Source organism: Physeter macrocephalus, chromosome 8 (assembly GCF_002837175.3).
Source record: "Physeter macrocephalus isolate SW-GA chromosome 8, ASM283717v5, whole genome shotgun sequence".
NCBI lineage: Eukaryota > Metazoa > Chordata > Mammalia > Artiodactyla > Physeteridae > Physeter > Physeter macrocephalus.
The window spans coordinates 79,349,738-79,362,362 of record NC_041221.1 but is presented as its reverse complement, the minus strand read 5'-3'; the positions used below and the strand labels follow the sequence as shown (position 1 = coordinate 79,362,362).

The 12,625-nt window shown below is 40.3% G+C and overlaps 1 protein-coding gene across 4 annotated transcripts in view; it reads right to left on the bottom strand.

The window, feature by feature from the left end:
- SCAMP1 (secretory carrier membrane protein 1) overlaps positions 1-12,281 on the bottom strand; it is a 113,043-nt gene extending 100,762 nt beyond the window's left edge. For 2 of the 4 annotated variants that reach the window (XM_007129835.3, XM_055086628.1), the window contains exon 1: positions 12,093-12,281. In XM_007129835.3, coding sequence (XP_007129897.1) covers positions 12,093-12,149 — 57 coding nt within the window. In that variant the 5' untranslated portion in view covers positions 12,150-12,281. Of the gene's footprint in view, positions 1-11,465; positions 11,536-11,746; positions 11,822-12,092 lie in introns of those variants that run through there. The other 2 variants (XM_028493001.2, XM_055086629.1) reach the window with 2 other exon arrangements.
- Positions 12,282-12,625: the final 344 nt, after the last annotated feature.

Genomic DNA, 12,625 nt, shown 5'->3' with positions numbered 1-12,625 from the left:
TTACAAACTGGATACTTTATTTTAGCATTCTATTATATGGAATCATGAAAATTTCTTCTGAAATTTGAGAAATTGGGTAGCTAAAAGAGCTAGGTGCCCCAATACTAATGCACAGACATAAAAAGAAAAAGGCTGATCACAAAGAACAGGAAAATATTGGTCATATGTCTGTTCAACTGACTGCCAAGCTCAAATGACCACTAATGAATGAGCCACTGAACTGATATCCTAAGGATGGGAGGACATCCCTTATTTCCAATAAACTCTCAAGAGATTTTTGCAACAAAAAGTTTGTTTTATCATACATAGTGGTTCTCCACCAAGATTAATGAGTTTTCTGTCATTCATATTAAATACTGAAATAGCAAAGCAATTATCGCTAAATGTGGCAAGCAAAGACCTGTGAAAAAATTTTTTAAAGTCTTAGTATTTTGGTCATATTATAGGCAGTTAACTTTTATTTTTTAACATCTTTATTGGAGTATATTTGCTTTACAACGGTGTGTTAGTTTCTGCTGTATAACAAAGTGAATCAGCTATACATATACATATGTCCCCATATCTCCTCCCTCTTGCCTCTCCCTCCCACCCTCCCTATCCAACCCCTCTAGGTGGACACAAAGCACCGAGCTAATCTCCCTGTGCTATGTGGGGCTTCACACTAGCTATTTTACATTTGGTAGTGTATATATGTCCATGCCACTCTCACTTCATCCCAGCTTACCCTTACCCTTCCCCGTTTCCTCAAGTCCATTCTCTACATCTGCATCTTTATTCCTGTCCTGCCCCTAGGTTCTTCAGAACCATTTTTTTTTTCAGATTCCACATATATGCATTAGCATACAGTATGTTTTTCTTTCTGACTTACTTCACTCTGTATGACAGACTCTAGGTCCATCCACCTCACTACAAATAACTCAATTTCGTTTCTTTTTATGGCTGAGTAATATTCCATTGTATATATGTGCCACATCTTTATCCATTCATCTGTTGATGGACACTTAGCTTGCTTCCATGTCCTGGTTACTGTAAATAGAGCTGCAGTGAATATTGTGGTACAGACTCTTTTTGAATTATGGTTTTCTCAGGGTATATGCCCAGTAGTGAGATTGCTGGGTCATATGGTAGTTCTATTTGTAGTTTTTTAAGAAACCTCCATACTGTTGTGCAAGAGGGTTCCCTTTTCTCCACACCCTCTCCAGCATTTATTGTTTGTAGATTTTTTGCTGGTAGCCATTCTGACCGGTGTGAGGTGATACCTCATTGTAGTTTTGATTTGCATTTCTCTAACGATTAGTGATGTTGAGCATCCTTTCATGTGTTTGTTAGCAATACATTTTGGAGAAATGTCTATTTAAGTCTTCTGCCCATTTTTGGACTGGGTTGTTTGTTTTTTTGATATTGAGCTGCATGAGCTGCGGCAGTCAACTTTTAAATGGAGTTTTTCCACCTCAGATTAAATATATGTATTACAGAACATCTTTTTTTTTTTAATTTATTTATTTATTTATTTTTGGCTGCGTTGGGTCTTCATTGCTGTGCACGGGCTTTCTCTAGTTGCAGAGAGCGGGGGCTACTTTTCATCACAGTGCGCAGGCTTCTCATTGCAGTGGCTTCTCTTGTTGCATGGGCTCTAGGCGTGGGCTTTAGTGGTTGTGGCTCGTGGGCTCCAGAGCACAGGCTCAGTAGTTGTGGCATATGGGCTTAGTTGCTCCACGACATGTGGGATCTTCCCAGACCAAGGCTCGAACCCGTGTCCCCTGCACTGACAGGCAGATTATTAACCACTGCACCACCAGGCAAGCCCCCAGATAATTTTCTTATGAAATGATTTCTGGCTAAATGACCTACTCTTGTTAACTTAGTGGTTAAGCTCTTCAGACCAGTACTTAAAATCATACCACCAAATCCAAATCTACAACAATATATCCATGGGGAGAAAATGTTCAGAGTTCCAACTGTGACACCAGAGATTCATCTCCTGCTAGCTTCCCATGATGTCAAAAAGTAATCATAATCACAACTTTAAAAAATATTAGACTCAAATATAATAAAAAGAACACTAGATATCCTTTTCAAAAATCATCAACATTAAACAACCAAGTGTACAACTTTCCAACATTTAAACAAAGTTTACATCAAAAGGTGATTTGTCATAAAAATAAAATGAGCTCTATTATTACCCTCAATTCAAAGGTAATATATAATAGCTTCTAAAATTCCCACACTTTGTAAGACAACCAGTAATTTCTATGTTTTGTTTTTGTTGCTATTTCTCTTAATACCCAAAGTTTAAAAGTTAATAAAAACTAGAGTCTGCCTTAGGAAACATAAGCAATTTAGGGATAAAATAAACGAGAAGAATAAATAATCACATGTTGCAACCAAAGATAATCTTGCACCATAATTTATTTCCTTTATCTGTTATTTTAAGAGCTTCTCATCTTTGTCTTAATTCAAAAGCTAAACTTCTGGAATTATAAGAAACGTAAAAAAATTAAAAAATAAATACTGAAGACAGAAAAATTAAGCAATTTGCCTAAGGTCACCTAGCTAGGAGGAGGACAAGCAAATCTAGGCTGCCTGGTTCCAAAGCCACCCTTTTACCAACTCCCCTGGGCCACCTCTGTAAACTTCATTAACTTCTTCCTCTAAGCCCCCAGCACCAGGTTAAGAACACAGAAATGTTTGTCTGCAATATATATAGCTCACAGAATATTTTCTTATGGACTCAACTCTAAATGGTGGTTAAGTTCCCCTGAGATTCAAATATAAACATTTCCATAAAATTTTTTTAATCAAGTAGAAAAAGCATGTAACACTTCTTTGAAGCTTAGAGAATACATTAATTTACATCTTTATAATATGCCACTTACTTGTAAGCAATTCACTAAAATTTATGACTATTTGAGATGCCAAAAATTAGGTATGCTAGGCCATAAATAAAACCACAAGACTGGCTAAATCAACCCAAAAGAAGCATCAACAGCTTCGGGAAAATTGCTAGATGGTAGTAAAATTATACTAGTACACCAGCCCCTGCCGTGACTGGCCCATATTCTTGATGCTTTTCTCCTATCACCTACCGCCTTCCACATATATTCCACATCACTATATGAGAATTCTAACCACCACTGGAGGGTTCCCACAGATAACATGACTGCCAGTAGCATATACACAACTCTGACTTCGCTTATTTCTCTTGAACCACGTGGAAACATCCAGTATTTGTTGTGTACATATTGTTTTTTCTATGATATGCAGTGTTTTGGCTGTGTTTGATAAGAAAAAATCTTTAATACCTACATATACTAAATCACTTGCATTCAAATGTCTGATTTATTTTTCTTCTATTAACAATCAATTTAGAATTATAATGCATACCTATCACAAATCCTTTCTTCCTAGTTTGATATCACCAATACTCAAAATGCACTACACTTTATAATATACACTACACTTTATAATATACACTTATTTCTTGCTTTATTCTTTTAAGAGGTTCCAACAGTTCTACTGATATGCAAAAAAAAATCAGTAATTCATCTCTACTCTGTAAATTAAATGGAAGTGTTTCTTTTAAAGAAAAGGAAAAGTATCAAGGTGGTAATATTGATGTATTTAGAATTACATTCTAAAAACAAGTATAAAACCCACTATTACACTTTTTTTTTTTTTTAAGTTTTGAAACAAGCAGAGATTAGAAGGAGTTGCAACACTAGCTCTGGCAATTTGGGAAGCTGGGAAAGCTAATATACATACTCTAGGGACGTCAGCAGGCATTTGGGAGCCATTTTGCGTGAACTACGAAGGGCTTTTTTAACTAAAATATTTCATTTCTTTTGCAAGAACACAGATTAAGAATAGAGCTTTTTCAACGAGGGTGCCAAGATCATTCAAAGGAGAAAGAACAGTCTGTTCAACAAATGGTGTTGGAACAACTGGACATCCACATTCAGAAGAATGAAGTTCGACCTTACTTCACACCCTATACAAAAATTAACTCAAAATGAATCATAAAGCTAAATGTAAGAGCTAAAACTATAAAGCTCTTGGAAGAAAACACAGGGATAAATGTTCATTACCTCAGGTTTGGCAAAGGATTCTTGGTTACAATATCAAAACAAAAGCCACTAAATATAGATAATTTGAACTTAATCAGAATTTAGAACTTTTGTGCTTCAAAGGACATTAACAAGAAAGTAAAAAAGTAATTGACAAAATGGGAGCAAATATTTGTAAATCGTATATCTGGATAAAGGACTTATATCCAAAATATATTTTAAAAATCACTTACAACTCAATAATAAAAAGACAAATAACCCAATTTTAAAATGAGCAAAGGATCTGAATAGACATTTCTCCAAAGATGATATACAAATGGCCAATAAACACATAAAATGTTCAACATCATACAGTCATCAGGGGAATGCAAATCAAAACCAAAATTAGATACTTCACACTCACTAGGATGGCTAGAATTATTAACAGGTAACAACAAATGTTGACTAGGATGTAGAGAAAGCAGAACCCTCATACACTGCTTGTAGGAATATAAAATGGTGCAGCCACTTTGGAAAACTGCCTGGCAGTTCCTCAAATGATTCAACATTGTTACCAGAAGACCCAGAGATTCTACTCCTAGGTATATACCCAACAGAAATTAAAACAAGTGTTCAAACAAAAACTTGTATACAGAAGTTTACAGCACCATTATTCATAATAGTCAAAAGGTGGAAACAACCCAAATGTCCATCAACTGATGAACTGGCATTACTAATTCTTATAAGCACCCCATGCCAAACGCCAGGGAGAAGGAGGTTATTGAGATTGCTATCTGCATACACACTTACAAGGATTTCTTGTGGCATTTCTTGCACAGGGAAGACACTTGGTACAAAGTCAAATCCAACCAATCTCCACATCGTCTTTTACGCCCATACCTATTAAAAGCTGGGAAATTTCCTTCTTGTGATTTATTTTTGGCTGCGTTGGGTCTTCATTGCTGCGCGCGGGCCTTCTCTAGTTGCAGTGAGCAGGGGCTACTCTTCGTTGCGGTGCACAGGCTTCTCGTGGTGGCTTGTCTTTGATGTGAAGCAAGGGCTCTAGGCATGCAGACTTCAGTAGTTGTGGCACGTGGGCTCAGTAGTTGTGGCTTGCAGGCTCTAGAGCACAGGCTCAGTAGTTGTAGCGCCCGGACTTAGTTGCACTGTGGCATGTGGGATCTTCCCAGACCAGGGGTCAAACTCGTGTCCCCTGCATTGGCAGGTGGATTCTTAACCACTGCACCACCAGGGAAGTCCCTAAATACAGGTTTGATTCTTTTTTTTTTTTTTTTTTTGGCTGCAATGGGTCTTCATTGCTACACACAGCTTTCTCTAGTTGTGGCGAGCGGGAGCTACTCTTTGTTGCACAGGCTTCTCAGTGTGGTGGCTTCTCTTGTTGTGGAGCATGGGCTCTAGGTGCGCGGGCTTCAGTAGTTGTGGCTCGTGGGCTCTAGAGCGCAGGCTCAGTAGTTGTGGTGCATGGACATAGTTGCTCCGCGGCATGTGGGATCTTCCCCAACCACAAATCGAACCCGTATCCCCAGCATTGGCAGGCAGATTCTTAACCATTGCGCCACCAGGGAAGTCCCTACAGGTTTGATTCTATTGCTATTTGGGCAAGAAGATATTGCTTTGCATTTACCTTTAGGCAATTCTGGTTGAAAGAAACAGACTCTGCACACAGAAAGACAGATGCCAGGTTTCACAGAGGCTGGAATTCTTCAAAACATGGCAAGATCGCTTGTAGTTCAAGAGCAGCTCGAATAAGGGACTGGAATTCTATAAAATGACCTCAGAAGCCCTGGTCAGACGATTCCTACTCCAGTGCTTCATGATATGCATGGTAGATAATTTGACTCTTTCCTCATGTCTTTCCGTGGTTATTCCCACTACAACTACCTGACTTTTTCTCTGTGCTCTCAGTTCACGTTCCTGAGAAAGATAGCTCAGTTAACTATCACTGTTCTTTTTGGGGCCAAGTTCTTGGACCAAGCAATCGTATCTGCTCCTGATCAGCTCAAAGACTGGCTTCTGCTTGATAAGATCAGTCAGCTAAGACCAGCATGGCAAGCATCACACGGTAAAGGACATGATCGCCTATGTGTAAGTAATCACTTCAGGCTGCTCCCTCAGTAGATGCTGGGGCTCAGAGAATAGCATCCTAGAACATAAACCCTCTTCTCTGAGATGATCAGACTCAATTCCAATATCCAGTAGATTAAAACATGAGAGAATTTATGCATTCACAAAATGGTCTATAAGGGTACAAAAATGTAACAATTAGAGAATTTTAAAGTAGAAAAAAAACTTGAGACACAAATCTCTGCCTTAGCACCTGTGATAGGTCATTGAAATTCTGTTTGAATTCCTTCAAGTGCTGGGGAACTCCATACCAAAAGAGCATTGTCAGGCTATTCTAATAGATTTTTTTAAATCTTTATGTTAGGACAAAATCTATTTTCATATAAACTCTGCCAAATAGCCTTTTTTTCCTGAAGCAAGAACAAATTTATTCATTCAACCAACTAAAAACCCTTCAAGCATCTGTATATCTCAAACTTCCCTTTAGCCTTCTGTAGACTAAACCCATTGAGTAAACTTAATTTTCCTAGGACTTGATTCCAGACCCATGGTCATTCTGTTTTCTTCTTGGGAACAACCTATCTTGTGCAAACCAGTCTTTAAATACGCACTTGGAACTGAAGACAACATTCACTGGATGGACAAGAACACAATACTGTAGATTCATTTTTAAGAACTGGTCACTAACTTCATTAATCCAATATATATTTTCAGAAAATACATAACACTGTGATTCATATTAAGAAAATATCCAGTAAGTTTCCTGGATCTGCATTCAACACCAGTAAATATTAAGTGCACTCCAAAAAAACCTTTCTGGTGGGGGGGGTGGGTGGCAACATCAGCAAAAGAACAGTTTATAGTCAAAATTTTCACTCACCATCATTTCTGTTACAATTATTGTTAAAGCCAAGGACCAAAATAAAACATGCTCAAACACTAGTTTTGTCATTTAGCATTTGTGAGAGGTACCCCACCCACACTAGCAGTCTCCCATTGTACCTGCCTGGGAGCTTACACTGCTGTAGGAGATACTCAATCTAGACAAAAGGTTTTCACATATCTTAAGAGGTTGATCCATAGCACCCTGACACTATACCCTAAATAAAGAAGACTATCTCAAAAAGAATTACAGATGTGTTTTAAGTGGTAGTTTGAACCCAGATAAGATTAACAAATTGTTAAGAGAGTTGTACCAGCCTGGACTAAAAGAAACAGAGACATTTCAAATTGAAAAGAAGTTTCTGGACTCCCAATTTTCAATGGGAAGGAAGCAGAATGAAAATACTACTCAGTTACAAACTGGGGTAATTTACAGAAAAGAAGGACTTCTCAGAGGGTAGAGCCAAAAGCAGAAGAAAATAAGATTAGAAAAAGACTTCCAAGGTAGTAGAACTGGGCCCTAATCAAAGAACTCTCATTGCCCCCAAAGCAGGACACCCTGACTAATGAGCCAGGCTGGATTTCAGACCTGCTATTTGTACCAGAGACTGATACATGCCTCCCACTCCTCCTCCATTTGATGGGAGTTCTATTGAGGTTATCCTGTACCTGTCTCACCATTTTACACTGGGTTTATCTTTTCAGTTCCTAGGTCTATATCAAGAAGGACAGAGTTCCTTTCATCAAGATGTGAAGTCTAATCCTCCCACTCCTTTTCTGAATCTCGGCTGGTTTTGCGGCTTGTTTCGACTAAAAGAATGTAGCAGAAGTGAACTGACTCAAGAAGCCTTGTGGCTTTCACTCTTGTCCTCTTGGAACACTGCTACCACCACATAAAAAGCCCAGGCTATTCCTAGGAAAGGCCACATGAAAGAGCACCAATCACTGCCTCCACTGACAGCCCCAGGTAACTGCCAGGTACTTGAGCGAGGACATTTTAACCATCCCACTCTAGTCAAGCTGCCGGATGATTGAAGCCACATGAGTGACTCTAGACAATAACATTTAAAAACAAACGGTCCAGCTAAATGTAGCTCAAATAACAAAATACTGAGCAAATAATTTTTGTTTCAAGCCACTACATTTTGGGATTACAGTCAATCGTCCCTTGCTAAAAGTAGGGTATTGGTTCCAGGAGCCCCCTTGGATACCAAAATCCTCAGATGCTCAAGTCCCTTATATAAACTGGTGTAACGCAGTCGGCCTCCATATCTGCGGATTTTGCATGTATTTGTTACACAGCAATAGATAACTGAAACAGAGGTAAATAATGATGCATTTTAATTTGATGAAATATAATCAGCAGCTCAATGGACTCTTTTTTAAAATATCGACCTGAGGAAAAGAGAGTGGGAACTCATGCAGTTCACATGAACATAAAATACCATAGACCATAAATTACTACCGCTATATTCCAGATTAATGCTGAAAGATAAAGAAAAAATCCTTTCCTGTTGCTATCCAATCTCCAGTCTTAAAATTTTAAATGGCTAAGGGAAGAGTGGCATCCACTTAATTGTAGATGAAAACAAAATGGGTAACATCCTTGAATTATGGGTCTTTTTTTTTGGCTACGTTGGGTCTTCATTGCTGCGTGCGGGTTTTCTCTAGTTGCGGCGAGCGGGGGCCACTCTTCGTTGTGGTGCGCGGGCTTCTCATTGCGGTGGCTTCTCTTGTTGCAGAGCACGGACCCTAGGCTTGCGGGCTTCAGTAGTTGTGGCTTGCGGGCTCTAGAGCACAGGCTCAGTAGTTGTGGTGCACAGACTTAGCTGCTCCACGGCATGTGGGATCTTCCCAGACCAGGGCTCGAACCCGTGTCCCCTGCATTGGCAGGCGGATTCTTAGCCACTGCACCACGAGGGAAGCCCATGGGTTTCTTTTTAAAACAAAGTTTTCAATTTTCAACTTCAACTAAACTCTTAGGATACCACTGATATTACTGCAACTAAAAGATAAAAAGAACACTGAATTGTACGCCATTTAAAATAGATTATTTCAATACAGTAGAATTAATGTTTGAGGCCAAAATAAAATGGACAGTTGCTCAATTTTAATATAGAGTTCTTTTATCAGGGAGGAAGCATGTGAAGTGACAAAGCACTAGGATTCAGGCAACCTGGGTCTACTCTTAGTAGGGTGACCTAGGGCAAACCACTTAATTATTTTTAGCCTTGATTCCTCAACTATGATCCGCCAAACAGCTATTAGCACTCTAGAAGATTCAAAGGTAACATGAACTTCACCAAATTAATAAGCTAAGAATAATATCGTCAACTATAATTAAATACAGTTCCTTGAATTCCTATTAATACCACCTATTATTATCTAATTAAAGGCACCATGCATTGAGCACTGATAACACACTAAATGTATGTTCACCTAATCCTACTAACAATCCTATGGAGAAGGTACTATTGATATTATTCTATTCTACATATTAGTAAACTAAAGGTATAGAGAGGCTAAGTAACTTTCCAAGGTTTCACAGCTGGTCAGTGACAAAGCCAAGATTAAATGCAGTTTTGGGTTTTTGTTGTTTGTTTTTTTAACTCTTGAGCCAAAACTTTTAAATACTACATGAGAGCCTCAAGTCCAAGCTCCAAACACAAAACAAGAATTTTGGTGAAAGAAATGCAAACAGAGAGAATATATAGTGCCATCAGCAATTGACCAGGAATCAGGTGATATAAATTCCAATGCCAATTCTGCACTACCTACACCTCGATGTAAGACAATGGGCAAGTTAGCAAGTTAGCAATAGAAATCAAAGTTTTTAATCAAGAAGAAATTAGGATGGTTGCCAAATGTGAAATATATATTTTGAAAATATGAAATTTAATTTTGAATACTGAAATATTTCAAATATTGAAAATAAGAACAGATTTGAAAAGAAAGATGACGATAAAGTAACACAAAGATGCACCTGAGAACTTTTTATATGTACGTAGAGAGAACCAGAAATGTTATTTCAAAAATCACATTTACATAGAAGGAAACCAACAGTAGAAAGAATAAAGAATATGCTATAAATGTAAAGCTTTACTTTGAGAGGAGGAAGGGCAGCTGAATTTAAGTAGAAAAATAAAAGGTCAGATACACAATGCTCTGACAGTCACTGAAAACAGGGAAAGATCATAAACAGAAAGGTGTACAACCAAGTCTTCTTTAGGCCTAAATTATCCATCCTTTGAGGCATTTTATGAACCTAAATAATCACTGTCCTCTGAATGCACCCACTTATAAAGAACAAAAAAGTTTATAATTTTATGTCACAATGAATATTTAAAGCTACTTTTGGGTTTAGAATTATTACAGCAACCTTCTGTACAGCAGAAGAGGAGAGTGTCATGGCAACATTACATGTCACACAAAAGCGGTCTGGGCTAAGAAGCCGACAATGTCTTGCCCTAACAAGAGAACTAGCTACGTAAATTAAGCCAGGAAATGGAATGACAGAAGACAGCCAAATTGTCAGATGCTGAATAAACAACATCAATGATTTGAATTAGGAAGAGCTAACAGGTTCTTAATGTTATACCTCGAAATATTCTAAAATAATACCCGTTTGGCAAGTTATGAGATGTCTCTTTAGAATGTTTATGATTTAAGAATAATCCGATTTTCCACAACATGGGATGATGGAATACTAAATTAGTATTTAGTATTCTGGGGGGAAAAAATTCTACTCAAAGTATAACCATATCATCTTTAAAAACCTAAAAGTTTCAGGCCAGGTGTAGAGAATTTTCTTAAGTGATATTAGAGGCAAAGGAATAATTGACTGAGTCTATTCTACATTTCTACAGTGAGTCAAGCTGTCAATAATAATCAGAATTATTTAGTTAAGGTAATCCTCCATGAAATTAACAGGCGAACAATCAGAAAAGGGATGTTTTTCCTTTTCTAGAATTCTTAATAAGAGATAAAACCAGGAGTAAAAGAAGAGATGTAAACTCAACAAGCCAGAAGTGACCCTTGTATGACCACAAATTAAAGTTACTATTGTACATAACCAGGAGAAATTAACCAACTTCGAGCAATAAAAACAAATTACACGTGCTAAACAACAGCACTCATTATGAAAACTGGAGTGGTACTTTTTAAGATATTTATATAGACGTTGCATTAATTTAGGCGCAGATAATGAACACCTTAGTCGTCTTCCTTTGCCGGTTTCTATGCCAAGCCCTCTCGAAGCTGGGATCCAAAAGGTAGACTCCAAGAAAGAAAGAAGCTCATGTGGGAAATGGTATCCTCATACAGCCCAGAGAACAGCTGACGCACAAGGAGCTTGGAAAATATCCCGTCGTTTACCTTACTAAGAGCGGTTAGGAAGGAAGATGATCGTCCACGTGCACTATTGTTTCCAGGTGTGTTTATTTATATTTAACTTACGCTTTGATATCAGTACCCTCAACCTCAGACAAATGGTGGAGAGGAGGGATGGCAGCGCCGCTGGTGGCACCTGAGCGCAACACAAGTTTAAAAAATAAAAACAAAAACCTTTTATTTTTAATGGCAGCGTACTCGGTGCCCTCACCTCTCCTCCACATCTCTGCCATCACCCACGCAGCTCCTCTCAGCGCCGCCTCGGGTCCCCATAACAACCCCTCCCGAGGGTGAGCCCCCCTCCGCCGCGTCCCGGCCCCCGCCCCTGCCCGGCCAGCCACACTTACCTGACAGGTGACAACTCCACCTGCTCTAGGCTCTCACTCTCCCCGCTCCCGAGAGGCGGGCCGGGAACCCCGAAGCCCCGGGAACCCTCACTCCCGAGCCAGGGCACGACCCTCTCCAGTCGGGGACGCGGGGAGGGCCGGCCGTATGGGGAGCTTGGTAGGTTCCACTCCGACCCCAAAACGAGCGACGCGTGGGCCGGAGCGCGACCCCCCAGAGGGGTGCGGCGGCCCCGAGCCCCTGTCTTAAGGGGCTGAAGGGGGCCGAGTGGCGGGCGCGAAGGAACTTGTCGGTTTAAACAAACAACGACGCGTCACGGTGGCGGGAGATGCTGGGGACGACGCTCACCTTGAAAGGGTTGTTGAGATCCGGGTCTGCAAACGGGTTACTATCAAAATCCGACATCTCGCGCTCGGCGTCACCCACCCGACCCAGGCGCAGAGAGAGAGAGGAGGCGAGGCCGCCGCCCCCCTGCGCGCTCACGTCGCCGCCGCAGCCGCCGAGCAGATCCGGGTGCAACTCGCGAGGCCACCCAGCCGGCCGTGCCACTGAGCATGCCCGGTGCGACGGGCTGCCGGACGCTGGCGCCGCTCTTAGTTCGCCATCCCGTTCCTCCGGGCCGCATTCCAGTACTCCGGACTTTAAGTACGACCGAGTAGGAACTAGGGGCGGAGGAAGCTGGGAACGGTGGAAGAAGCGCGGAGGTGTTCTGTGCTAAGCGCATTTGGATGAGCGGAGCGTCTGCTGGATTTGGTTGTGTTATCGATTTAAAATCGGCGCCGTGTGGCCGAGCATGACTTACGGGAGAGGTGGCACTTTGTAGGCAAGGAAGACGTACACTGAGACCACTTCCCCAGGTTGGGGAGGCAGCTTGGGACGCA